The sequence below is a fragment of the Xiphophorus couchianus genome, chromosome 3 (genome assembly GCF_001444195.1).
Source record: "Xiphophorus couchianus chromosome 3, X_couchianus-1.0, whole genome shotgun sequence".
NCBI lineage: Eukaryota > Metazoa > Chordata > Actinopteri > Cyprinodontiformes > Poeciliidae > Xiphophorus > Xiphophorus couchianus.
The window spans coordinates 20268959-20296769 of NC_040230.1; the positions used below are offsets into that span (position 1 = coordinate 20268959).

The 27811-nt window shown below is 36.4% G+C and overlaps 1 protein-coding gene across 3 annotated transcripts in view; it reads left to right on the plus strand.

The window, feature by feature from the left end:
* LOC114142274 (collagen alpha-1(XIV) chain-like) overlaps positions 1-27811 on the plus strand; it is a 120223-nt gene that overhangs the window by 84946 nt on the left and 7466 nt on the right. For all 3 annotated transcript variants that reach the window (XM_028013470.1, XM_028013471.1, XM_028013472.1), the window contains 11 exons: positions 1008-1166; positions 4118-4195; positions 5000-5086; positions 7467-7520; positions 10339-10434; positions 11288-11341; positions 14849-14902; positions 22168-22221; positions 22309-22380; positions 26265-26300; positions 27683-27749. In XM_028013470.1, the coding sequence (XP_027869271.1) occupies positions 1008-1166; positions 4118-4195; positions 5000-5086; positions 7467-7520; positions 10339-10434; positions 11288-11341; positions 14849-14902; positions 22168-22221; positions 22309-22380; positions 26265-26300; positions 27683-27749 (811 nt within the window). The remainder of the gene's footprint in view (positions 1-1007; positions 1167-4117; positions 4196-4999; positions 5087-7466; positions 7521-10338; positions 10435-11287; positions 11342-14848; positions 14903-22167; positions 22222-22308; positions 22381-26264; positions 26301-27682; positions 27750-27811) is intronic.

Sequence of the window (27811 nt, forward strand, 5' to 3'; positions counted from 1 at the left end):
ATCTGGCAGCACTTTTCTCTTGAGTAGGCAGTTTTAGCTCACAGACATCCAGAGCTCAGGGTGGATTGGGTTATTTGTTTGCTCATTGCAGATACTTTTGGAAAGTATTTATCTAAAAGGGGAAGAAAACACACACACAGGCACAGAGGAGTTTATGGTCAGGGTGATTATTGAGCTCATTTGCTGATACACTCTCTGGGAATATTTCCTTACTGTGGAGTCCAACTTTAGTCTGGCTCATCAAGCCAGCTTTGGCCTAAAATCACACTGGCAGTACCTTTTTTCTTGACTGCATGTATTTGACTGGTAATATAAACCCAAAAGTTGACAACTGAATAATAAGAATAAATGGTGAAAAACTTCTGGAAAAATTTAATTGTTCAATTTGATGTGTGAGATCATTTATTTTTGACGTGTCGGTAGGTTATACACAGAACTAAAAAGATGCACAGTAGTAATGAAACATCAACAAGGGGAATTTAAAGAATTTTCTAATTCAAAACAAAAAAAAGAGCAGCATTTCTACTTTAAAGATCATGAAATAAATTTATTTTGAAAGCAAAACCTAATCCCGTTTTCATGCAGGTTCCTGAGAAATTTAGATCACAAAATTGGACTAATTTATGCAAAAACTTTTACTTGAAAGCTTCTTAGAAGTTTATTTTGAAAGGTAAACATAATCCCTTATTAGGCACGAGTTAAGTAACAACAATGTTATGGTATCCATTTTGTAGTAATCTCACTTATGAAATAGTGAAGGGTTTATTTTGAAGGGTATTTCTGAATGTCCAGCAACCTTTTCAAGTTACAGGGACACTTAGTAAAAGTGTCCTTGATTTCCACTAGCTTAACGCTGTGTTTAGTTAGATTGCTTCAACACATTTAGATTTTAGCAGAATTAAGGATAATTTCACAACTTGCTCACTGTTGTCTTACTCTGATGTCTGGCAATTAGGAAATTTCTATCACACCTTGTTTTCTGACCCTGTTCTTGCTCTGCCACACAGCTCCATGTAACCATCAGCAAGACATCGGTGAAGGTGGTGTTAGACTGCTCTGTGGTCGGGGAGAAGTCCATCAGAGCGGCTGGGAATATCACCACAGACGGAGTCGAGGTCCTGGGGAAAATGGTTCGGTCCAGAGCCAAAAGAGACAGCTCTGCTCCGGTTAGTACTGATTAATGTATGTCTGTAGACAAAAAAATATGCTAGGATGGTGGGGGACAAAAGTGTCTTGGAGTCCACTCTTCACATTTTACAGAGAGAAATAAGACAAAATATTAATTTGTGAAAAATATGTTGTGCTTGCTGTCCACCCCCTCCATCTTCCAAGAGGGTATGAAGAGGGTGTGAAAAAAGTGTGAAGAATTACTCCCAGGAAAGATGGCAACCATAAATACCTTGTAGTGAGTCAGTCAGTGGGAGCTCATTTTATTTATGGCAAGTAGAAATTTGCAAATTGTCACAAATGTATGAAAAAAGTGGTTTTGGGCACCAGAATGTGAGATATCCTGCTGGAAATACAAAGTGCTATCATGGAACTATTATTAGGTGTTTACTTGCAATGCAGGTTTTATTTATTCTGTTTTCAAAATATCTAATCTCAAACTTATCATTATCATTAATATAATAGTAATAATCACTATTGTCATCATTATTATTGTTATTAATTAATAATTATTGATCATGACTTTATCATGTTGAGAAGAGGCTTCTTCAGTTATAAATTGAGTAAATAGCCCAAATCTGAAAGTGTAGGTCCCAGATAAAAGATGAAGTGCAGATTATAGAGAGAGGGGTTTACTAAAGACGATGACGCACAAAATGCCTACAATAGTATCCATAACATGAACTCTTTCGCATTTTGCCTCAACCAATTTTATTTGAAAATGTTTCCCCTTGCTAACCATTGATTTTTTTTCAGAAGTACTAATCCCACTGAGATTTTATTTTTTCACCAAGACAGCATCTAATCATTTTAAGATTGTGAAAAACGACATAAGTTCACATAAAAAAAATCTTGAAGTGTGCATTATATTCAGCAGGCAATGAGTCTATGCTCTGTAGAAACTCCTTTCACTCTATTCACAGCTGTAGGTCTCTTAGATTATTACAATCTTTAAATATCTGGAGATATTTAATCAAAGTTAGCTCAGGCTTACTTTGATTAAAGGGAGAGCATTTTTGAAAATCTGATTATGAACAGATTCTCAGTTGGATTTAAGTCTTGACTCGTGTGTATTCTGAACCATTCCCTGGTAGCTCTGATGTTTGGGTGGCTTGTCTCCTGGAAGGTGACTTCACCCCATTTCAAGTCTTTCTCTGTCCTCCAGCAGTTTTAGTTCCAGGATTTCCTTGTACTTAGCACCATCCATTTTCCCATGAACAACTTGTTCGTCTGAGCTACAACTGAGTCTTTTCATAGATGGTGTGTTCAGGATGACATGAAGAGTTTATTTGCACCAACAACTTGTTCAATTAAAAAAAAAAAGTTAAGATGTATTCTCATGTGACCACAGCACGTTTTGTATGCTTTGTTTTCTCTGTAATTTGTCTGTAAAAACTGAACAAGACGTCCATGCGCTTTCATTCAAAAATTGGCAGAACACTCTGTGGTCCGTAAATCTTGATTCAATGTCCTTAGGTCAGCTAACAGCTGTCCTATAGATTTTCCTACATGAGCTTTGGATCTCTGTTGGTCTTTCAGAGTCGCTATGGGCCTCTTGGCTGCTGCTTTAATTAATACTTATTTCAGGTAGTCTGTTGGTTAATCCTTTATCTGCAAAATAAAATTCTACAAATTTACAATAGATCCACAAAAAATAAGCAACATTTTTTGTTGTGATAAGAACATATGAGACTAACTTAAGATTACAAATTGATTAATTCAGTCATGTCTGTTTACTTTCACCAATGGGTTTACCATTGTTCCATGATATGTTCAAAATGCAAATTTTTTTTTACCTAAACCAATGGTAACTTTTTAAATGTTTGTCAGTAGCTTGATCCCTGTGTACTTTGATCTTCATGATAATGTTTGATCACTATCAAACTTTCATAGAATAGCTAGATATGTATTGAACTCAAATTGCACACAAGTGGGCTCTTCTGGATTTTGTTCTGGATTTTATTTAGGGGTATCAAAGTAAAGTGACTAAATTTTCATGTATAGTTTTCCCTTCACTCCATCACTAGAGCTACTTTGTGTTGGTTTTTCACATACAATCTCAATAAAATATATTTAATGGGATTGTAACATGACAAAAATAAACATGTACCAAGTTCCCAAAGGGATTACAGATATTCTTGGCTCATTTTAATCTAAAACCCATTATAATGGTGATGACCCAAACTAAGACAATTACACCAAAATCAGCTCTTTAATCTACAACAACTTTTCCCAGCAGATACTGAGGCAAAGTTACTTTAAATGTATTTCTTTTTTTAATAATGCTGATGTTTTTTTTACTATATTTGAACTAAATTGGAAAATTTCAACCCGTTTACTTTTCCAATTTTAGTAATGAATACCACTGTTGCTTTACTCTGCGTCATGGTCCTGGCAGATAACATTTTGTATTATAGATAAGGATTGTTGAAATAAAACAGTGGCAGAAAGAAAAACGTATTTCCATCCAAGTCTGTAGTCATGTATCAAAGCCTTTCATGTCTCTTCTAGAATATATTTAAACTTTAAAGATAAAACTATCCCAGCCTGGTTAATCCAAGGTGGGACTTTCCACAGCATCACTTTCTTTTATTACTACTTTTTAATGTCAACTTTTATTATAATATAAACTCCTTTTCAGCTTGAACACTGTGTAATAGCCATCAGCTGGGTCACATTTGTTTCCGAGACCTGATGGCTTTTAATGTCTTTGTTCTGGAGAGTGTCTCTTCTGAATATTTTCTCCATTAAACACAGTTTATGCCAAATAAAAGTGCATCTAATGCAATGAAATATGCATAACTGCAATGAAATAATATGCAGTGAATGAAATGATCATATCTTGCCTATCAAGCCAGATTTTACTCTGTATCTGTCCTGTAGTATTGCTCTATTTTGAAATGTTTTATTTGCGGTAGTAGTAAAAACGGTTGGGTGTGTGTGTTTACAGTTTCAGCTGCAGATGTTTGACATCATCTGCAGCACGTCCTGGGCCAGCAGAGATAAGTGCTGTGAGCTGCCAGCTTTGGTAAGAAACGGAAGGATATCAGCCACGCTTTAAAACGTTTCTTTTTTCTTTCTGTCTTTCTTGTGCAAGAGATTTATTAGCTGTCTGAAACTGACACAAATAATATCTGGGGTGATTGCTATTATGATCAAACTTTGACTCTCTAGATTCATTCAGTGACTAACCTAAGAACATCGACAATTAACAGCCTCGTCTTTTGGCATCCACACAAATGTTAATTTATTTTTCTGAATGTCAAGAATAATTTGCCAAAACTTTACAGTTGTGCACTTTGACTCAAACCAAAATTCAATAAAACTTTACTCATCCCTCAAAAAGCAGCTGTTTCAATAACGTCTTGATCCCTGAGGGTGGAGTGTTATATATCATTAAATATTACATTTTATCAGATATAAAAAAGTTTTATGGTTGATTTCCAATCTCCATTTTATTGTGTTGCTTTGGTCTGTCGATCCTGATTTTAGCCAATTAGGATTTCTCTTAAAAACCTACAGTGTGAAAAAGAGGAGATTACTGTGTGAGGACATTTGCTGTAATACAGGCTGTAGGATAAACTACGGCAAAATCATTATGGAGCTGCATCACTTATCTAAGTACTTATGCTTGCATGTAGCATCATTAACCCAGCTAGCATTACTTAAACAACAGTCTCCATTTGCAGATCCTCCTCTTAACTGCGAGATTTCCAACTTGCTGACATTTGTGCTTGTAGTCTCGGCCTGTTATGAAACAGTTGCAGCTGTATCTGTAGTTATGGACTTTGGTCATTCAATTTTTGCTCTTTGTGTGTGTGTGTGCTTTCAGAGAGTGGAGGAGCAGTGTCCTCCCCTGCCCCATGCCTGTACCTGTTCTCAGGAGAGCAAAGGACCTCCAGGACCATCTGGGCCCCCTGTATGAACACCAGTTTATTCTTTTGATTGGGTTGATCTTCCATGGTTCGGTCCACAGGAATGCATGAAGATATGTCACTATTTTCATATCAATAATGGCACTTATGTCTGTATGAAAACAAGACCTCTCGTGTAGTGTTTCTTAAACAGATTAGAGCGAAGCAGTGTTTGTTTTATGTCAACCTAGCATATCAGAACAAATATCTTCAGTTTTTTGGAGAAGGCTGAAATATGGAGGCTATTTTTTAACCAGAGGACCAGAGAACCTTAGAACTATTGTCTAGTACGAACTTCTCCCTATGCCAAAGTAATCTGGAGTCAAATGTGAGCCCATCTGATTGGCAGCGGACGTTTGGCTCAAAGTGGGCCACCAACACACAGTGATGATGAATGCAGCTACAAATCTACAAGAAAAATATGAGTTGTAATGACTTACCTTGATATCATTATGTAAAAATAAATCCATACAAATGACTAGACTACTTTTATTTCAATCAAATGAACAGTGACTTACTGATTTCAGAGGCAAACTTACTCATCACATCCCTCTCTTCTTTCTGTTTTGAGCTTTTTGTGGGACCAAAAGTCAATTTCAATAACCAAATATTTGCTAGGTTTATGTTTTTATTCACCTTCAGGTGCATAACAGTGTGTGTTGTTCAAAGCTGGGTATTTCTCAGTCATGTTTGAAATACAATCAACACCTGTGCCAAACCTTGGATCCTAATAAAAACACTTCAAACCAAAACTAAGGTATTATTTTTGGGTGATTAAGCATATACCTTTTTGTTTTTAATATATAATAATTAGAATAGATTTTTTTTTTTTTATTTCCACCATGCAGGCTGATTCAGGTAATTTTCTGTAACAATCCTTGCTTGTTCTGATGTTTGCCTTTCAACCAATAACGCTATGTGAGGTGACTTTTCTGATTTATTCAGCAGCTGACCACTTCAGTTTTCTATGCCTCATATTCCACTCACCGCCTCTATATTGTGTGTTTAACCCAGCCACAGTTCAACACTCAACATTAACCAACGATCAATCCAGTATTTGGAAAGTAAGGCATGCCCAATCTATCATCTCCTTTTGATAGAAATTGGAAAGTGCCCATGCTGGCTTACATCCAAGATTTAAATTTGTCTTTGGCATCAAATTACTCAGAAAATCATAGAGCTGTGTTTTTCTTTCATTACTGGGGGCCCGCATACAAATCCAAATGTAATCATTTGTTTTACTCCTGCTGGAAGCTAATTTTAGTTTCTTTGCAGTATGTAAATGTGAGACTCATACTGTTGGAAAAGAAAAGCATATCTGCTTGGATTTTTATACACCCTGTTTATCCCAAATATATGCAAATTCATTATAAAATTAAATACATACATTCCTGAAACATGAAAAAATCCATGATGATAGTTTCCACCATTTGCACAATACATACAAACACACACACACCCACACACACACACTGTCTTCTTGCTAAACTTTTTCCAAGCAAGGAAAAACAGCCCCACTGTCTGTGTGCTGTGCAGCTAAGCATCATCAAGGATGAAGGAAGATTACTGTGTGAGAAAATCAAAGCACACACTCCTATGTATCACAAATTCAAAAACAGAGAGAATATCACCAAACAGCTTTTTAAGCAAGATTCACTAATGCCCTGATGAATAAAAGTATTAAAAGACGCCTATAATTGGAATACCACCTCTAATAAACTGAATCCTGAAAATGCTCTTATTAGTATCTCTACTAATAGTGGCAAATGATGTTTTGTAACTCAGATGAACATTATCCCAAATGCTCTGCCACCCTATTTAACTTTATGCTCACAAACAACAACTTTTGTCATCTCATGGGCTGGCTGTTCCTATTTTAATCTATTATTTTTCTGTGCAATGAGTGTTATTGTGGCAAATTTTGTCAATTTTGGCTTGTTTCTTCTCTTAAAGTCTGGATTCCAGTTGTTTCTTTATGAGGTAAATTACATCCTCCCTACTGTTTACTTCCATGAGTGATCTTTTTAGCCAAAGTGCTCATTCCATCATTTTTCTGTGTTGAATGTGTATAGAATATGTTGAATATGACATGCCTATTCAACATGCAGTATTCCAGTTAAATTAGTATTTTTAATAAAGAAAAAACAGCCAGTCTGCTTTAAACAATGGTCTACTGGATCCAAATAACACAAGATTTTTTTAGATATATATATATTTTTTTTATGTGGAAAGTTGGTTGCTTTTACAATTGCCTGTCTGCTTTAAAAAACAATGAAAAGGCCAATTAAGATTTTTCAAGTTTTATCCTGTTAATATTTATAAGTTTTATGACTCTATATTATGACGCTATTTGCTACTCTTTTTTTTTTTTTATCATCGGTTTAGGGTGGACCCGGAATAAGGGGAGCCAGAGGAAACAGGGGGGAACCAGGAGTGACGGTTAGTAATGGGTACTTCATTTCTGGGACGTTATTTTTCAGTAGTAGTATCAGTCTGAAATGCATATCAACTATTTTGACTGTGTTTTATTTCACAAAAACAAAATCAAATGGAATCACACACAAGGGAGACAAGCTTGGAAAAAATCTGAAATTTCTTCTCAGCTGGGCACACATTTCATTTCAGCTCACAACAAATACTTTATGAACCCTTACAAGATTAACAAGTCCAACAATACAAATATCTAAAACGTGGATTCAATTGAACTCAGTCCAGTTTATTCAAATTAGCAATTCAAATATACTGCAACACAGCCAATGTCACTTGATCGTTTTCTCAAATTTTTAAATGAAATAGTAAATCTTGAAACCTCTGTCTTCGAATAAAACTGAATTGATTTTGCAGAAACAAACTTTTACATGTCTCCCCTTTTATTCTCCAGTAAACATTTTAACATTATAGTGGAGAAGATAAGTATTTTATACACTGCTAATTTTTCAGGTTTAACACTTGGAGATTGGAGAGGTTTGTAATTTTCATCAGTGAGAGAGAGAATCTGAACAAAGAGACCCACAAAATTATATTGTAGATTTTTTTTATTATTAATTAAAATTTTATGGCATGAAATAAGTATTTGATACAAAAGAAAATTAAAACGTAATACAGAAACCTTTTTTACAGTTGCAGAAGTCAGGGGTTTCCTCAGGCACACGCTGTAGCAGGAATTTTGACCCACTCCGAACATTTTCTTTTTCAGCTCTTTCAGGTTTTGGGCTGTCACTGGGAACACAAATATGAAATTCCTCCAAAGATTTTTTGTTATTATTATCAGTATAAGATCTAAAGACTGCAGGCTTCTGACGGAGCCATGATTTATTTTCAATGCCTTTACTGAGGGAATAACACGGTTACTCAAAGTCATGACACATGGCTTCATATATGGTTCAGTTCCTGTCCCCTTCACAGAAATTATGATATTTACACCTCCATGCTTCATGATTGGGGTGATTTTTGTTAGGAATGTACTCATTGCTCTTCCTCCTCCAAACACAGTGACTGGACTTTATACCAAAAAGTTCAGCACTGCCTTCCTCTGACCACAGGACATTCTGCAATGTCTCATCTGGATCATCCAGAGGATTATTTGCGATCTTAAAACGGTCCTGGACATTTATCTCAGCAGGCGAGTGCTACAGGATTTTAATCCATGACAGTGCAGTGTGTTAGTGAGGGCAACTTTTGAGACTGTCTGTCTTAAGGTGATTGACCAGATCCTCTGGTGTAGTATCTTGAGTTTCTTCCATAATTGTGCCAACCGTGCTTGCTTCCTCTCTGAGCTGTTTGCCGATTGTCCTGTAGCTCCCATGACAATCAGCTGGGGATCTACATGCCAGTCTAATGTCGATCTACAGTTCTGTTCCTGGGCTCCTTAGACACGCTTTGGTTTTGCCCATAGTGTTGACAGGAGTTTTTTTTTTTCTCCAGGTAACTAGTTTAAACAGATACAATTAGTTCAGTAAGGAGTGGAGAATAGAATGGCTTCTTAAATATGAACTAACAGATCTGTGAAAAACAAAATTCTTCCTGGTTGGTCGGTGATCAAATACTTATTTCATGGAATAAAATAAAAGTTAATGATTCAAAAATCATACAATGTGATTTTCTGGATTTCTTCTTTTAGATTCTGTCTCACAGTTGAGATGTACCTACAATGGATGTTACAGACCTCTCCATTCATTGTAAGTGGGAAGACTATCAAATACTTAGACAGAAAGATGGTGTATGTGACATGCAATACATATTACACAACTTGATCCTAATAGTAAATTTATCTGATTCTCAATTGATTGAACACACACCTTCGCTCTTTGTTTTTGTTCCTCCTTCATTCTTGCACAACTGATCTGTGTTTACTTGGTGTGTTTTGATGCATAAGAAATGCATAAACCCAGGATGCGCATGGTTGAACGGTAAAATAATAATCACACGTAAAGATTGTTTTGGCTATGACTGCCACTGTACTGAAACTCTCCAAACACCATAAATCAGTTTTGGTTCGCACTAACTTCTCTTTTCTGGCTACTATTGCAGGAAAACTGTCTGCACTTTTTAAACTGTAATAAAGTGAAACTCCAACAGCATTAAAAACCAGATTATATATGACTGAAGTGTCCAAATTAAAGTCCTGCCCTATATCCCACCACAGAGACGGTCAAACGTAGAAATCGTAGAATCGATGTTGATCAGAGGCTGTATGTCACTCTTAAATCACCTGTTTGACGTTTTATAGATCAGAGACAGATCTCAGAAAAATAAAGTACTTTTTTTTATTAAAATAATGCATAATAATAAATGAATTGTATTTGGAGGGATAAAGAGATCTTGGAGCTTTTAGTAAAGTTAATGTCTTGATTTTACATACATATTTAATAAAGAGGCCTAAACTATCAAACTGTATGAGATAAAAGTGTGTGTGTGGGGTGTGGGGGGTTGTGCCTCTGATCTCTGTGGGTGAGCAGTGTTGCATATAATCTCAAAATACAACTAAAGAAGCTTTAAAACATTAATTTCCTGGAAATCCCAACACAAGACCACAAAAATCAACCATGCTAAAACTTTTTATGGTGTCCTTTGCGCATCGAAGCTCTTGTGTCTTACAGGGTGAAACCAGCTTAACAGATAAATTTTGGTTTGTGAATGTGAGACAAATGTTCAATTGTTTGTCCTTCAGTCTTTTATTGACCTCATAAAAAATGCCCTGGCTCATCAAAATTTATATCATTTTAACCTTGTTCCTTTGTTGTGGTGGTTTTTATAGGGACCACAGGGACCTATGGGGGAAACCGGCCCTTCTGGACCTCCAGGACCACCTGGTCCTCAGGGACCCAGTGGACTCTCCATTCAGGGACCCCCAGTAAGCCTGCGTTTAAGTAATCGTTCACTCCTAAGTATAATGTCACATTTGCTTTACTTAGAAAGGACGTTGCACATTAAACACTTCAGTTCGTCGTGTAAATGTGGCAGATTTAGCCGTCGATGCTAATATTTGTCTGCAGTCCCAGGCATGTTGTTGGTATAACAAGATTCAAATAGTATTCTAGCAATTTAACAATAATATAGATATTGAAAACAAAACTCTAAAGCCTTAAAACACACGATCAATATGCAGCATCTACAAATCTATACATGAACACAGATGTGATTATTTTACCTTTTAGGCATTTTTACAGACCTTGAAAGTAACACACATCATTGTATCAACACTCAGTCGCCAGGCTAATTATAAATAAAAGAAATGTATAGCAATATATGTCTCCTTGTTTAATACACATGGCAGCCACTTTAGGTCTTTTGGTCGGGGTTGATGAGAAACATTTATTTTTCTCTCTTGGAACTGAGACTTCAGAAATTCCACAACATTACCATCTTAATTTTCAGCATTCATTACAATAAAAGATTGCAATGTTCCTAATTGCTTAGGACCTGTGCATTTGATAGTGTTTTCATGATGAAAGTATAATAAAAAATCTTTAGCTTAAATATTTTTTTAATTTTTATTTTTGGGCCTTGAGATTGTGATGACAGTATCGTCAAACGGAAACATAAACGCACACAAATCCTGGATGCTACTGAATCAAACTAATCAAAATAACTGGTGTAGTTTCATTCAATTAATTTATTTTATCCATTAATTTGTTGTTGTGTTTTAGCTTCCATTCAAAACCACAATGCCATTGGGCAATTCAGTGACAAAGTTTCCTTTTCAGGGCATTCGTGGAGAAAAAGGAGAGAGAGGTGATGCTGGCACAGGAGGACCAATGGTAAGAACATCCATGTTTCATAAAAACAATAAATATAATCATGGAATATGTTGACATCCCCAAGGACTCATTTATATTTTATTCCATGTATTGATTATATCCCAAGTTACTACAAGTATAAAAAAGCTTTGAAATTTCTTCACTTTATGGGCATAATTACAGCAGTGAGCAGTGTCTGCTTTTCTTTTAAGGAAAATATTACCTCTAATACCTCTCTTTTTTTGTTGCGTCTTTTGCTTAGACAGATGAAGAAGTAACATTTTAAACAAGAGCTTAGGAAGATAAGGATAGTAAAGAGATTTGCCCTCATAGAGGATCATGAACATGTAAATTGCATCATGTGTTTGTGTTTTAGCAGAGCTGTGCTGTTTTGTTGCTGTCACTTGCACATGGACAGCGATCTAATGGAATCACTGAGATGTGAATAATTGTTACCAACATCCCCATTATTGGGCAGTGAACCAGTGAAAGTAGTAATTAATTAATTTTATGGTTTTCTCCTAAGGAGCTCGAGACACCAGCGGAGATGAAGTGAAAGTTTTAATAACTCAGCGTTCCAAGATGGGTTTTGCATTTCATTGTTTCTCTTCCTGCAAATTGTTAGGGAGTTTTTAGTTGGTTTGATAAATGAATGAACAGAATATGCATATTAAAAACACTAATAATGACTTCTAAAACACTTGTAAAAGTCATCTTGTGCTAGAACTTAGACTGTATAAACATTATGAGATATTTAGATGCATTTTATTTACCCCTCCAGAGAGTTTTTTGTGGGCTATATAAGGGAGATATTTTTGTCAAACTACTTTGCTTTACTTTAAATTATAATACAAAAATTTTGTTTGAGGTCAAATTAGGGAGATATTTTTGATGAAATCTATCAAATAGAAGTTTTTAATACATTATTTAATACTTCATACAATTAATGTTAAACAATATTGTTTTTGGCCTCTTTGGAAACCAAGGTTTCCTCTATGTATTTCTACCTATTGCTGATTCGTCCACCTGCTTTAGCGAATAACGAATAAACATGGACCTTGTTTATGGATCAGTGGTTTGATGGCTCCATTATTCTGATTTTTACAGAGAATCTGTAATATTGTACATGTTTCTGATTTACATCTCTATAAACTACAAATGTAACCTTTCTTCCTTCAAACTGGATGATTGTCATTATAAATCACAAGAGCTGCTGGAAGAAATTTGATCATTTAGTGAATCAGCTTGTTTCAGGTTTAGTAAAGCAACAATAAACTCCTGATTGGGCAACAGGATCTGTACTGAGCAACGCAACAGGCAAAGAGCAAAACTAAGCTGTGTTAAAACTTTTGTTTTTCCATGCTACTGAGCAGGACTGGTTACAGTTGTTGCTCCCATCTGCTAGTCGGTGATAATGTCAAACTGATGCACCTTCAGAAGTCACTGTTGGTGGGACAAATATTTCTTTCCGTGCTTTTTTTCTTGTTGGTCAGCCTTGAAACATTTTCACTTTGTCAGACATTTCATGAACTCTTCTGAGTCAAAAGATTTCTGTCATGACAACAGATGCATCAACTCGATTGAACAGGTGTTTTTTATGATGCTGATGGGCACATAAACAGTTGTCAGCCAAAATGACTCGTCATGCTGTTGCAGATAATGATGTCCCTGATGACTGTATACAGATACCTTTGGATGGTGTTTACTCTTTTTTTTATATCCCACTCTATGCATATCATTAGACTTTAATAAAGACAATATTTCACAGCGATTCACCTGCACCATATGTTTCCACAAGTCTTTTTTACATTTTTTTAAAATATAAAGTACAATAAAAGCTCCTCTCTTGAGGAAAGAACAACTTGTTTCCTGTGAGAGAGCCACAACACATTTTGATGGAGCACTACAGCTCTTCCTGACTGCATAGTGCTATTAATAAAACCCTCCAGTTCTGTCCTGTGCTGCTTTGTGTTACTGAGTAATAATGTGTTTTGAGAGAAAGGTATATGAATGATTGTGTGTGAAGCAGTGTGTGTAATACAGCAGCTTCTACTGCTTTTATTTATAATATATGAGGAACCAAAGAGAATATCACCACCATGAAGCATCAATTATCTCTGTCTTTTTTTATACTTCCTGTTTTCTTGTCTTTCCCTGCTGCCGTAAATTTAGTGTAACCTTGTCTTGAGCATCTACTCCACCTTGGTTTCAATTTGAGTGTGAAAAATGCTGCTCCAGTGCATGGCAGAGAGGGGTGGGTTTGGGTGTGTGTTGGTCTTTCTCATTTTTCATTCTTTGTTCTTTTTATTAGTCTGCCTGTGCGCTTGTGTAATTTATCAGTTAATATGTTTTGCTTTGTGCGAAAGAGGGATGCGTGTGCTCTTTTGATTGTTTCCTTGTAGATATGGGGCAGATGTATGTGCTTTCACACTCTTATGTTCCCATATGGCTCAATACTTAATCTCAGAAAGTCTGAGCGGTGTGAGCCGGAGTGTGCGCTTGCAGATCTAGTTGTGTGTCGACCTGCAGTAGCGAGATCCTAATATTGATGTATCAGAATCAGCTGCACTGCAGATTCAGTGGTTAGAAAGCACTTATGAAGGAATGATGAGTAAATTCATTGCCTATAAAATCTTTGCTTAAATAATTGCATTAGATAATGTACTTATTTCAAAACAATAATATGGCAGAAGTTATCAAAATTTGGCTGGTTTAGTTTACCATTCAACTTCTCCGCAGATGTGAAAACTTATTTCCCTGGTAGCCATGTTTGTTTTTAGACATGTGCATAAAAAACAAAGCAGAAGCTCTACCTCTGCAGATGATGTGGGAGACTGTCCTTCAGCCAAGATCTGAACAACGGCACGTCGTTAATCACCCGGGCCTGTCCTCTGCAACCCCAGTCTGTAATTTGTAGAATCTTTAACAGTGTTAGCTGTCCTGTTTTATGAGCCTTCCACTAATACTAAAGTGTAGAGATAAATCAACTTAACACTTAATCTATGACTGGTCTTTGGAACTGGTTGCGTGCTTTGACCTGCAGGGAGGTGAGGAGGCTGAAGGGGAAAAGGGGCAAGAGTTGGAGCAGCAGGGTCACCAGCGAGTATGAAAGCCTGTCTGTGTCCCAAGACTGAGGTCATTCAGTCTATAAATCAATTTTATGTACTGTTGCTAAAAGATCGTTAAGACAAAAAGTTAACCGTTTTAACCTTTCCTAACCTTTGTGTAGAAGTATTATTGTTATGAAAACTTTAGAAGAAAATATTCAGTGTTTAACTGGATTTGATCCTTCAGATGTCTGAGATCTGAAGTCAAGATCTTTGAGGCACGAATCTGAAATAATATTAAGAATATTTTAATGGTAGAAATATGCATAACAAGATCCCAGCTAAGTAACAGTAGATGTTGTTACTATTGGAAAAAAGTTTGAAATATCAGTTTAATCTTTTTATGCACTTTACAGTGTAATACTGCCAAAGTGGTGATAGTGTTTGGTGATTTAAACATGAATATTTGTATTTCCTTCAGGGCGTTCCTGGAAGCCCTGGCTCTCCAGGCAGAGATGGTCCTCCAGGAGCAAGGGTAAGATAAACGACCAATATTCCTTCTAATCCTCTGTGGGTTCTGGTGTTTGGTTTTGTATGTTTTTTGTTGTTTGTTTAATGTATACATATATATATATGTGTGTGTGTATATATATATATATATATATATATATATATATATGATCCATAAGTTTTACTTCTTGACTTTTGCCTGTCTTATCATAAGGCACAGTGACGAAGGATAAGGACAAATTTATTTTTATGTTTATGAAATTCAACATTTTTGTTCAGGCTAAACTTTGGCCAGACATATAGAATAAAAAAAATAATAACCTGTTTAGCAGCTTCCCTAAATACTTATGTTAAGATGTTTCTGACTTCTGTCACATCTGTAATAAACACTTTACATCCAGGTGTATTTAGAGCCTCTGTATGCTTTTTAAACTTTCTGCTTCAGATCATGAGCTGTTCCCTGAGGTTTCTTCATATCTCCTTGTTGTTTTCTTCACATTGATCTAAGTTTACTGTTTCAGAAGTTGTCTGGATTTGTCTGGAAGCTTTCTTGGAAAATGCCCATCATCTTTTTATGGTCTTGAAACTTACTTGTGCTTGCACCTTGTGGTGGACCCTTTGTGTGTAGCCTGAACAAGTCTGCGGTAGACATGGATAATGAGATGTCAACCTGCTGGAGAGGATTTTTCTCTTGGCTGGGGCTTGTAAGACTTCATGGAGAGAATGCTGTAATCACCAACCAAAATTGTGTTCTGCAATTTTCCAGGGTTTTTGAGGCTGCTGGGCTCACCAGTGTCAGAATGGACCAAACTATTGGTTTGAACTCTTCTCATTGTCCTGCTAATTCTGACATCTATTAGACCAAATGTAGCTTGTGTATCTTCTGATAAACAGCCGATGTAACTACATCGCTCAGCCTTGAAATATTCCCACGTTACTGTATTTGTGTGTTTTCCAGCTGTCTTTTTATATTGAATGCACAGCTGCATTTCCCTATTTGGTTTTATGCCTCATCATAAAACTGCACATCTTCCCTGAGTTGCAGAGAACAGCATCCCACCCAGGTTTTTGAAAACAACATACATACCGAATGAGATCTCATTCATAAAGGCTTAGAGATACCAGCTGCGGTTAACACTGGCAGAGTAATCTGGCCTTACAATGCCCCGCTGAGCCGTAAATAGCAAAACAGAAGCTCAGCCAAAGGGTAGGGAATCAGCAGGCTGCAAAGAAGGTTTTGTCCAAATTTGTAATATGATAACAGAGCAGTTCTGTCCTGGCCCGGATCCCGGAGAGGTGGAGGAATTGGCATGTAATCCATCTGCTGTCTGTTGGCTGACAGTAGTGCCAGTGCTCATCCTTTCAGCTGTGCTTGTTAGATCTATTCATGCACAGTTTTCCCACCTGTGTTTCTTTCAGGACCTGCATGTTGTCTGTTGGTTCTTCTCACTGTGCCAGATCAGTTTTAGAGCACATGACTTATAGTAACTAAAAAGATAGTTCACTTTTTATTTGGTTTTATAGTCGATGTTTCACCTGATTCAGCATTGTGTTCCAAAGTTCTTGTAACTTTACTTCCAAAGTTCTTGTAACTTTGGAACAAGAACTTTGTTACAAAGTTCACTCATGCACTCATGATTATTTAATGAGTGAAAAATTCATGAGTGAATTTCATTAATTTTTCATGAGTGAATCTTAATCTTACATAATTTATATTCTTCTTTCACTTTGAAAATGTTAAATTTCACAGCATGAGCGTTACAGCTCTTACAATATTTGCATATCTTAAATATGCGGCATGCAGGACATGTTGAATGCAACTGCTACACTCATATTGCAATTGTTTAATTACTTAAAACATCATGCAAATATTTTGTCCACACAAATGCAGAATCACCAAACTCAGGATTTTAGATCCTTGAAAGTGATTCTAAGAACAGGACCTATTTTTGTTAATTTTTTGGCTAATTCAGGTAATTATTTCTTACCAGTGCTAAACTGGGGCTAATGAGTTCTTTGAGTTTCTACCACCAGAAGGTCGGACAGAAGAACTCCTCCTGAGTTCTTTACACAGAGTTGGATCAGCTGTGGCTGAATAAGATTAGGTGTCTTGCAGTTGGAAAGTTGTGGGTTTGATTCCTGTTTCCTCCCCGCCCACATGCTGCGTGTCTGAGCAAGGCACTTCACCCCAAGTTTACTACAGAGTATGAAAAGTTAAATATGGCTTTGGAATAAAACTAGGCTGCGTTTAGTTCTCGTGACAACTCAAAACGCACCATAAAAGTTCAGAGTAACACTTTATTTGACGGGTTGTGAATAAGACTGTCATGACATCGTCATAAACATGACATAACATCTTTCATGAACATGAGTGAGTCTTCATGAATATTTATAAATGTTGTCATAAAGTGTCATTCGGTAAATCATATTTTAATACAAAGTTGACATTATTCAAAATGTCTTCGTTATGACAACTTGACATTAACCAAGAAATCATGATCTGACATAAATTTGTTATAAAAATATTACTGATTAAACTTTAAATATTATGTAGCTTAGTGTTATTAAAGCTAAAGTTTAATCAGTAATATGTCTATTTATGTCAGATCATGATCATGTTAGCTGTTACAAGCTCATTTCTCATCCTATCATAAACCTAGTGACAATATTTTTTTCCAAAGAGACCTGAGTTATTTTTAAAACTTTATCTGCTTGAAAAACGCCTGAAGCCATGAACATACATCTCCTAATCAAATCTTGCATCTATGCATTTTATTACTTTAAGTACTGTAGGCTTGTTATGTGTTGAACAATGACAGTGTTACCCAAAACTTATATATTTGCTTTTTATGGTATATATGATTTGACCCACAGCTACATTGACTGCTGGTGAATTTTTGTGCTAATGGTAGCTTATCCCAGATGTCTTTTCTTTTCTTGGCTTTTTCTTAATGTGGTCTTGACATATTTCAATGTTTGTCAAGCAGAAAATGTTCCTTCTGGTTCATAAACTAAGCAGAATCAACAGATACGTGATGCTAAAGTGAAAGAAGTTCCTGTTCAGAACCGTTTTTATCATCCATTGTTTTATTTGGATGTTTTCTGCCTTGTAACATGGAACAGGGAAATGCTGCTGCTCTTTGTCCAATGCATGTAGCTTCCCCCTGTTTGCTTTGCATAGCATGTTGCTACAGCAAAGCCGCGGGACAGGCATTAACAAAATGTTTTAGTCGTTTCACAAGTTACTTCAGAAAGCAGTGAGCATAAACAATGACATCAGGAAAATCATTTATTGAATTAATAGTTTATTTATTTGGGCTCACACATGTGGTTCATGCTCATTCTGCTTGTTGCCTTCGGAGTGTTTGCCCTGAAAGAATTTTTTTCTGTTTTTTCTTCTTTTTTTCCAGCATAAAGCCAAATCTAATCTAATCACATTTTTCCATTGCCAACTGTCATTGTTTGAGGCTTATAAAAATACTGTTTATCAATTTCAGTGTTACATGTATTCATGCTTATTTACCAGTCAGGTGCAATTTTAGCTGCTATGAACAACAGGGGGCACCTTGTTTGTTGAATAACTAATCTTCCACGTTTTAGTTTTCAAATTGCAAAATCTGGTGTGTATTTCCTATTTATAACGTATGACACCAATTTAAATAAAGTCAACAGTGCATGTAAATGTGCGCTAATAATTCCATTTCAGTGCAACACACAGCTCTGATTCTTTAATGGTTAAAGAATTGGCTTTTAGGTGTCCAGCAGTGCACTCGGGCTGAGCTGAAAATATTAAAAACAGCAGGAAAAGCTGGTAGAAATCAGGTAATCAGATATCATCAGAGCTCCAGCCATTTATGCTTTCAACACGTATTTGAGAACAATAAAGAAAGTAGATGAAAACCAATAAAACTGTAATCGGGTGGTCTCTAAATACAAATATTCAGTTTTCCTTTTGTGGTCACAGTGAAAAAAAACATTTTCATTAACCACTATGTAATGTATACTACACAGAGCAGTGAGCAAAAGCTCTTATTGATTTACTGTAATATTGTCTCAGTGCAGCTTTGCTCCTTTGGAAATGTGCAAAACATTCATGACATTTATACAAGGATAATTTATACAATGCAAAGAGCCGAGCTCAGAGTGAAAAGGAAAAACTCTGTCCTCTGTAAAGTGTGCTGCAGTAGTCGGGTAGATCAGATTAACCGACAGTAATGGTGTCTTGGCTAATTTATTTATCCGTATTTCAGTGAAATAGGTCAAGATGAAAACTACAAATCTTGGTTCTGTTCCTTCCAACCTTGAACCTTCCAATTTTTTTGTACTTATAATATACAGTATCTGCCTGGTAGATTGTTTTCAGTTTTCATCATCATCTGAAATATGCAAATAATTTCTGTTACAACACAGGCTATTTTATTTTTAATTTGCAGTCTTTCGCATATAAGGTTTAACATGAATGGATAACAGTCTGAAGTTAATGATTCAAGTTTTGCTTCCAAGACGTCTTCAGTTTTGAAAGTGTTATAAGGTCCTATTGGCGTTATTTTCTTTGAACGTCAATTGCCTTTTTCATCCATCTTTGTTTTTTTTGCTTTTTTTTTGCTTTGTTTTGGTTCAATTAGATCCCAAAGGTGAATTAGTATTGGCCAGTGTTGGACAAGTTGGCCAAATATACAGAGTTCAAGACCAAACTACTATTGAGCCAATTCCAAAAAACAGAAATTCTCTTATTTTCCAAACATCTTGATGTTGATTAGTGAAGTGGGAATACATATAAATGTGTTATGTGTTTTCATCTGTTCCCGCCTTACTGTTGAAAAATAAACATATTTTAGTTTCAATCAGTTGATCAGCAGTATGACAGAATGCAGGTGAAGTGGTTTTCAGTGCAGGGCGCAGTAAGAAACCACCAGCACACAGATTGTAAAATGTCTGATCATCTCACATTGTGATCATTGTGAGCTGATCACACCAAGGTTCTGAAGCTGAAGATTTCTTTATTAATAAGTCAGGCTGCAACTGCTTTATAACTATGTTGGAAACTTTATGAACCCACTACTCATAAAGTTTTCCTTCTCCTCTTTATAACTCACAACAAAGCCAGGACTTCTCTTTGGCAGTCTGACTGGCTCTGATAAATTCGCCAACCAGCCTTCATGCAGTTTGGATGTGTTTGCTCTTCTCCACAGCTGGGAGTCCCGGTACAAACCCATTTCAATAAGCTAAGGACTGTGAAAGTGTACATTTCATTCTGGTTAAAGAAAATCTTTTTCACTGTAACCACAAAAGCAATACTGTGGTAATATCTCTTAGAGACCATCCACTTGCAGTTTTATTGGTTTCTACTTTCTTTACTGATATCAAATGCATGTTCAAAGCTTAAATGGTTGAAGTGCAGATAGTATCTGATTACCTGATCTTTACCAGCTTTTCCAACTGTTTTCAATATTTTCAACTCTGCCCAAGTTCACTGCCATTTTTCTTTTCACAGTTAATGTGTCATAGATATTGTGTATCGCAGTGGAAATAAATTATTAGCTCCTTTTGATTTCAAATTCATGTGCACTGCTAACTTTATTTAAATGGTTGTCCATAGTTAAACATATAAAACAAACAGGTGCAGCATGAGATGAGTTATTCAGCATACCTGCTGTTGAGCAGCTAAAATTGCATCATGATTTGTAAACTAACATGAATACTTTTAATACTGGCAAGTTGCAGTTGCACAGTGAGGACCTCTTGGTTGCAGAGGACTGCTGAGATGGTACCCAAAGCAACTCTACTACTGAGACCATTACATAAAACTCAGTGTAGCACAGTTAGGCTTGAGATCCTACATGGGTCTTCTTTCTTCAAACTCTGATAACCAGACAGGGAGGCAGGCCAGCAACACATCAACCATCACGGTGGCTTTGCGCGTCCTCACTAGTCAACAGACTTCAGGGTAGATGGTGTGTGATGAGGAGTGTTATGTACTCCAGAAAACCTCTCCTAGATCCTACAGAGGCCATTCATTCTTTGGTTGATTTTTTTCTGTTATGGTGACATTTCAGCCTGGTCTGAGGGGGACCTAAAGATTTCAGACGATGTTGATGTCTTGCACACAAGGTTTTTTTTTTTATTAGTTATCCAGTTTTTCCCAGTTTTTACTTTGTTTCTTTTTTTCCCCCCCAACACTTGATAAAATCTCTAGTTGTTTTGGTGTAAGACATTGGAACTGAAATGTCTTCTTAATAGTCAACTGTTTGTTTCCTGCGAAGTGGGATTATTTAGCATTTTTATGTTTCTAGTGCTCATGTTTTTAATTCAATTTCAAATAAATATGTTTGTTACAAAACCGAGCAACACCAGGAATTTATAGTTCTCTCTCTGAGTTCCATCTATGGGCTGATAAGGATAAAGTAACCTGTCTGAAACCAAAACTATTCTCATTGAGAAGTTCTCTGAGTCACTTTCTGACTTGTTCACAGATGCTCGTGCCTTTGCTGGCTTATGTGCTGAATACTGAATATTGCATTGTCAAAAACCTGGTGAATTTGGCTGCAGGAGCATTGGCACAGAATATTAAGAAAGAAACTAGCAGAACAAATGAGACTCTGACCAACACATGTTCTCCTGTCTCAGAATCTGGTTTTTATCATTATATAGTTTTTTCGTCTAGTTTGTTTCCCTTCTAAAACTGAACGAGGACAGTTTCCACATATTGCCCATACTGAAAGGCAATCAGCCTCAAACTTCAGGAAAAATCCAAACTGAAATGAAAGGATTAGTTGGGCCTCAGGTTAAGTTGTTTTCCAGTAATCTGAGACTGTGTGCAGTATCCAAATTCTACGTTCAACACAGATATGTTTCAGGTTAAACAAGCCATAAATGCTCTTGCATAAAACCACCATAATATTAGTATAAATCATTTGTAATGTGTCGTACAACCAGACAGCTGGCCTGCAGATGAAAACTGAAGCTGCAGTTAATTTAAAGGAATAAAGAGAACGCACCTACTAATAATCATCATTTTAAATACCTATGAACAAATGTATTTTCTATAATGCTAAAGTTAAGAGAATTAACTTGTTTATACAATGCATCTAAAATCAAAAGTGACCAGAGGTTCGAGGTGTACAGGTTTTTACTGGGTCTGGTACTAAAGCAGTACCCACTCAGTTTGGTTTTATTAATATCCTAATTGTTTTCCATTACAATAAAAATAGAAAAATGTAGTAAATGACTCATAGTAAACGGAGCATTGAGAGACAATATGCTGAATGTATTAAACCATCTTTCTGTCAGGGTCAGCCGGGTAACAGCGGACCTCAGGGAAGACAAGGACCTTCTGGACCCATCGTAAGGCTGCTTTCATTTCAGTTCTGTCATCTTTTTGTCCCGACTTCAGTCACTTCCTCTTGTTTTTTTTTTTCTCTTTTCTCTCAGGGATCTCCAGGAACTCCTGGAGTCCCAGGGCCCAATGGACCAGCGGGGCCTTTAGGTGAACAAGGACTGCCTGTGAGTTAAGATTATTTTCCTTTAAATGACGTTTCAACCCCCCAAAAGCAACTTTAATTTAAAATCTAAATATTTTTTGTATAATGACTCTTTGGTTTGTTTTGAGACACTTGTTTGGCCAGACCACACGAACAGTTAACAAACAGAAAGTAAAGATGCATCTAATTAATTTTGATTTGATTCTCTATGCCAATTTTGTCAAAACTTTAATCTGACATTAATAACTTTAGCTGATTTCAGTTTCATTTTAATTTGCTAATCTGTTTAATAGCACTCAACATATTTTTCTAAACTTCCTGCTATGAGCAGGTATGTATTGTGCTATTAATTTAAAATGAAGGCAACATTTTCTGTTTTATGCTGTCTTTATGTTTTATGTTACCAATTAGCAGTAACTATAAACAGAAGCCTCATTTTATATTCCCGGAACAATGGCCAGGGTGCTGTGGTGGTGCAGAGGGTGAGCACAACCCACATAATGAGGCCTCAGTCCTCAACGCGGTCGTTTCAGGTTGGGCCTGGTGACCTTTGCTGCATGTCTTCTCTGTCTCTCTTCACCTACTTTCTTGTCTTAGCACGTTTCATTAAAGGGTCGCTAGAGCCAAAAAAAAAAAGAAAGAGAATGTACAGTACATTACCTCACAAATTTAGATTACCTGAACTTTTCACTCATCAGTCTGTTTTACTGAGATTTTATGTGAAAAAGCAAAACAGAAGAGTGCGCTGTGAAAACGTAAAGATATTAGCAGTGTGGCGTGCATTCATTCCCTCTGAGTCAATTCCTCTTATGGTTTTCTATGAGCAAGGGTTTCCTTTCTGCCACTCGTACATAAACACCAGTTTAGTAGAATAAAGAACCAATAGTTCAACTTTTGTGTTCATTGATCTTCATGATTCTGCTCTAATATTCTCTAACAAATCTGAGGTCAGATTTATACTGAGATTAAGTTACACACGTGTACCAAATAAGTTAATTCAGAGGCTACTTGTTGCACTAGGACTTATTTAGGGGCGTCAGAGTAGAGAAGACTCAATATAAATATACTCAAAACCAGTGTAAAACATTGTAAAATATATATATATATATATATAAACATTTATTAGTTTATAGGCATCCTAGTTCTGCACTATTAAGGTGAAATCCCACCTTAATTAAAAGTTAGTGATATGAATTCTTTTTCAAGACACTGCAGTGTTATTATTGATATAGTAATAAGGGGCTTAGATTCCTCAAATGATTTTTTTTTTCTTTAAAGTCTAACATGAGTCAGCGTTCATGCCTTCATGTTTTGTTTTGCCTTTAAAAAGAAAACGAATTAGCACAAGCAGCACAACATACACAAGGACACTGAATAGACTTCGAGACGATCCGAACTATGTGTGGCGCTAACCATAACAGATGACGCCGCGGTGCTGCTGACAGCTAATCTAGTCCTGGGTCAGCTCTCTAGGCCAGCAGCAAGTTTGGCTCGTGGAGTCGATCCATAAATCACTGACACCCTCCCCATCGTGCACACATTTAAAAACACACTCACAAATCCATAAAAACATATCTATAAGAGATTGGATCTGCTTTTTGTCCAAGATACAAATAAAATCCATATGAATTTCTGCACCTCCTAAAAGTATTAACTTTGAAACTTCAAATTATGATTATTTTACTGATTCTGTTTTTGTTTCCATTTATATAGTTTATTTTTATGTTGTTTATATCCTAAATACAATCACAACCAAGTGAATCTAGAGGGAATTTGTCCAACTAGGTTTGCTAAGTTGGACATATCGAACCACACTGAGAACTTAATTAGAGAACAATAGATTTATATCCGTGAAAGCTTAATAGCATTTAAAGCCGGAAAGGGACAGAGCTTCAGTTTCTGGTCTTGGTCGACCAAAATGAAACCCAAACAGCTGTTTTTAGGAAAGAGACGGTGCATCTGGAAATGCTCTGCTTCATCTATCAAGGTCAGTAATGATGAAACTTTGGGATTAACCTTTTAATAGAGATGAACCTAGCAGATTTGGTTTACTGTTTCATCAGCTCTCCTTGGGCCATATACAAATAAGTGTGCCAGACTGTCAAAGCTCCCGCTGACATCCCTATTCTGCGACGGACGTGAATCAGGGCCTGACTCTGAATGCGGTTTCCAGTCATCCAACCACCTGGAGAGTCTTTTTGAAATTGATCTTGCTTGACCTGATGGTGAGCTGCCTCAGGTTTGCCAACTTTGAAAGAAATGAGCTCAACAATCTTCTTGGGAGTGCTTAATCAGTTCACGTTTGACACCAGAGAGAGAGAGAGAGAGAAGGGGGCCAGGGGAGGGATCTGAAACTCAAGGTTTACAGTAAAAATATTCGGAATCCTCTTCTTGGAGAAACCCTACATATGCGCCGTGGAGTAAAGGAAAGTCAGCTTTGATCAATAATAAATCAGATTTTTATGAGCGGTGTTCAAATTGCCATTATGTAGCATGGTTTTCCGTGTCAACCTGATAAGATGGCAGATATTTATGTACCTGGAAAGACTCGTATGATCCTGGCTCACTGAAGAGGTTCAAGACGAGAACTTTTACTGTTCAGGTTGGCTCCTTCGTCCAGCAGCTGTGTCAGACGTTGGCTAGACCTTTCCTATCATCGGCTGATTTATATGCGGTTAATTTTTTAACACAATCGTCGCCCTTGCACACAAGCACAATCAAACAGCCGGTGGTGGTGGTGGTGGTCAAGAGCATTTTTCCACTCAAAATAAACAAGTCTTCATTTAAAAGTGGCAACAGCTTTTGAAGGAAGTAGTTACAGCTTTTTTATTTAATGGACGGAGCCCTGTGGCCAGGAAATATGTCTTTTATATGCCTCTGGATTACAATGACTGATTTGCTCATGCTTGGCGTATGTGTTCTGCTTCTCCTTGGTTTTACAGTGTTGACAATAGCAGAAAGTACATTTATCCAAAGCCCAGATGTCAGTTTCTGTGAACTATAAACTTTGAGGCTTATTGCACTGAATTTGTCCCAATCTTTTATGTTTCAGTAAAGCCAATGAGACAAAAGATAAGGCGCTGTAAAGAAAAGAACTGATAAGAGTGACAAATGGTGACATTTGTGAGAAGGAAATAAAATGGCTCTTTCTGAGGGACATGCGTGTTATGAATGACTAGAGACCCAACTTAGAGACCTTTGAAGTATTTTTTTTAAATCATTAAATCAATTTTAATATTGGACAAACATAACCTAAGTTAATACTAAATTCCAGTTTTGAGCAATAATTTTATCTATAAAGGGCAAAGAAGCTCATCAAACAAACTGTCTCAGGTAAAATAATTGTTTCCTAAACTTAATAACTAATTGTGTCACCCTTTTTATGCAACAACTGTTGCAACCCTTCTCAGATTTTTAGATGTCAACAATTTCATTTCTCGTCTGATCTTGAAGTTCTGCACATTGGACACAATGTGTAGCATTTTGAAGTATTTTGGCCTACTTGATGTTGTCAGGCAGGTTCTATTTAAGTGATTTCTTGATCCTGCATGTCAGATTGTAATCTTACATAAGGACTGAAAGTGAAAATGTATCTCAATTTTCAAGAAGTATGCTTAAACTCAGTGAATCAATGATTCAACAAGAAGGCAATTTCTTTTTCAGATAGGGGCAAATTTGCTTGAAAAGCTTTTTTCCCCTTAACAGATGCAATCCTTATTTTAAATCTCTATTTTGTGCTTACTTTTTACTGTTTTGCCATCTTAGCCTGATATGTGTTTGATGATCTGAAACATTAGCTGTGAGGAAAAAGCTAAAGCAACAGAAATCTGAAAGGAGGCAAATATTTCTCCACATCACTGTATCCTAAATAAATGTTATTTTCTCCCTGTGCTTTCATCTTTTCAGGGTCTTGCTGGTACCAAAGGCGATAAAGGAGAAAGAGTAAGCTACTCAATCTGTACACTTGAGCTGCTGTTAGAGCGATATTCCAGTGGACATGTTGTTCCTTTTCTTCTCTAAAACCCTCAAAGTTTTTCACTTATGGCCCCTGCTCTTTCTAGAAGAAATCCCATTTCTTCCTGTTTCTGGCTCCTTAACTCAATCAGGCAGCTTTTTCTGTACCGTATCTTCATGCTTGTTTAGAGTGAACCAAATCAAATCGGTGTTCATGGAGCACCAACGGCAGTGTCTGGATTTTGCTGACAAAAGCGAGGACGTCAGCGCCAGCGGCTTTGTAAGACTCGCCGGCTTGAATCAAACCTCAATGTTGGGGACGTTTGTACCTCGACGCAACTAATTTTAGCTTCAAGAACCAAGATGAAAGGCGTTTAAAAAGAAAATGAGAAGATTTTTTCCTCAGAACTGCGTTTCTGTGAGTTGGCCCAGTTCTCCTCAAAGATGGTGGTAATCTGATCAGGATGTTTTTTGCACTTTTGGTCAGCCCTTCAGCTGACCTTTATCTGTCTTCTAGTCACAAATAGGAGCAGCTGATCTTATTTAAATCCCTCTAATGGAGTTTTAAAAAGCGATCAAACATTGCATTCCTCGTAAAAGAAAATAGAAACCTAAAATCACTCATGTTGTTAGATTATTTTGCATCTCATAAAAGATAACATTTGTTAATGGATTTCCCACAGAATGATTCACTAAACAAAAAGGTGTTTTTGTCTTTTTTCTGTTCCTTAATATGCAAATATAGAATTAACATTCCAGATATCTCAAGAGTTAAGTTCGTCTTATTAAAGATACAGCTCTGAATTAAAATTAAGAGACTATTTAAAATGATCAGTTTCTCTGATTTTACTTTTTATAGATAAATGTTTGAATAAAATGAACATTGTTCTTTTATTCTGTGAACTACGTACTGTCAACAATTCTCTGAAATGCCAAGCAAAGATTTTGTATTTATTTGCAGAAAATGAGAAATGGTCAAAATAACAAAAGATGCAGTGCTTTCAGACCTCAAATAATGCAAAGAAAACGAGTTCATTTTCATTTAGAAACAACAATACTAATGTTTTAACTCAGGAAGAGTTCAGAAGGTTTTCAATGGGGTTCAGTGCAGTGGGCTCTTCATTTTTTCCAGAACTTTATCTAGATTTTCAACATGGAAATGAGAAGTGCTATTTAAATATATCATTTTTGTGAAATATAAATGTAAAAGAATCAGCTTGGAATGAAGGTTGGCAGTGCTAATTAAATACCATTTAGATCTCACCCACCCATTAATCAACCTCTGGTCTGATGGTTAATGTCCCCATGGCTGCTCAGATGGAAAAGTGCCATTTGTCTGCAGTGTGTAGAGCTGTCTGTTTGTTCTTCAGGGTGATGTGCAGTCCCAAGCAGCAGTGAGAGCAATTGCACGGCAAGTCTGTGAACAGATTATCCAAAGTGAGTACTTGTTGAATTTATTTTTTTATTTTTTTTTTGTAATAAACTTTCCATAAATTTGT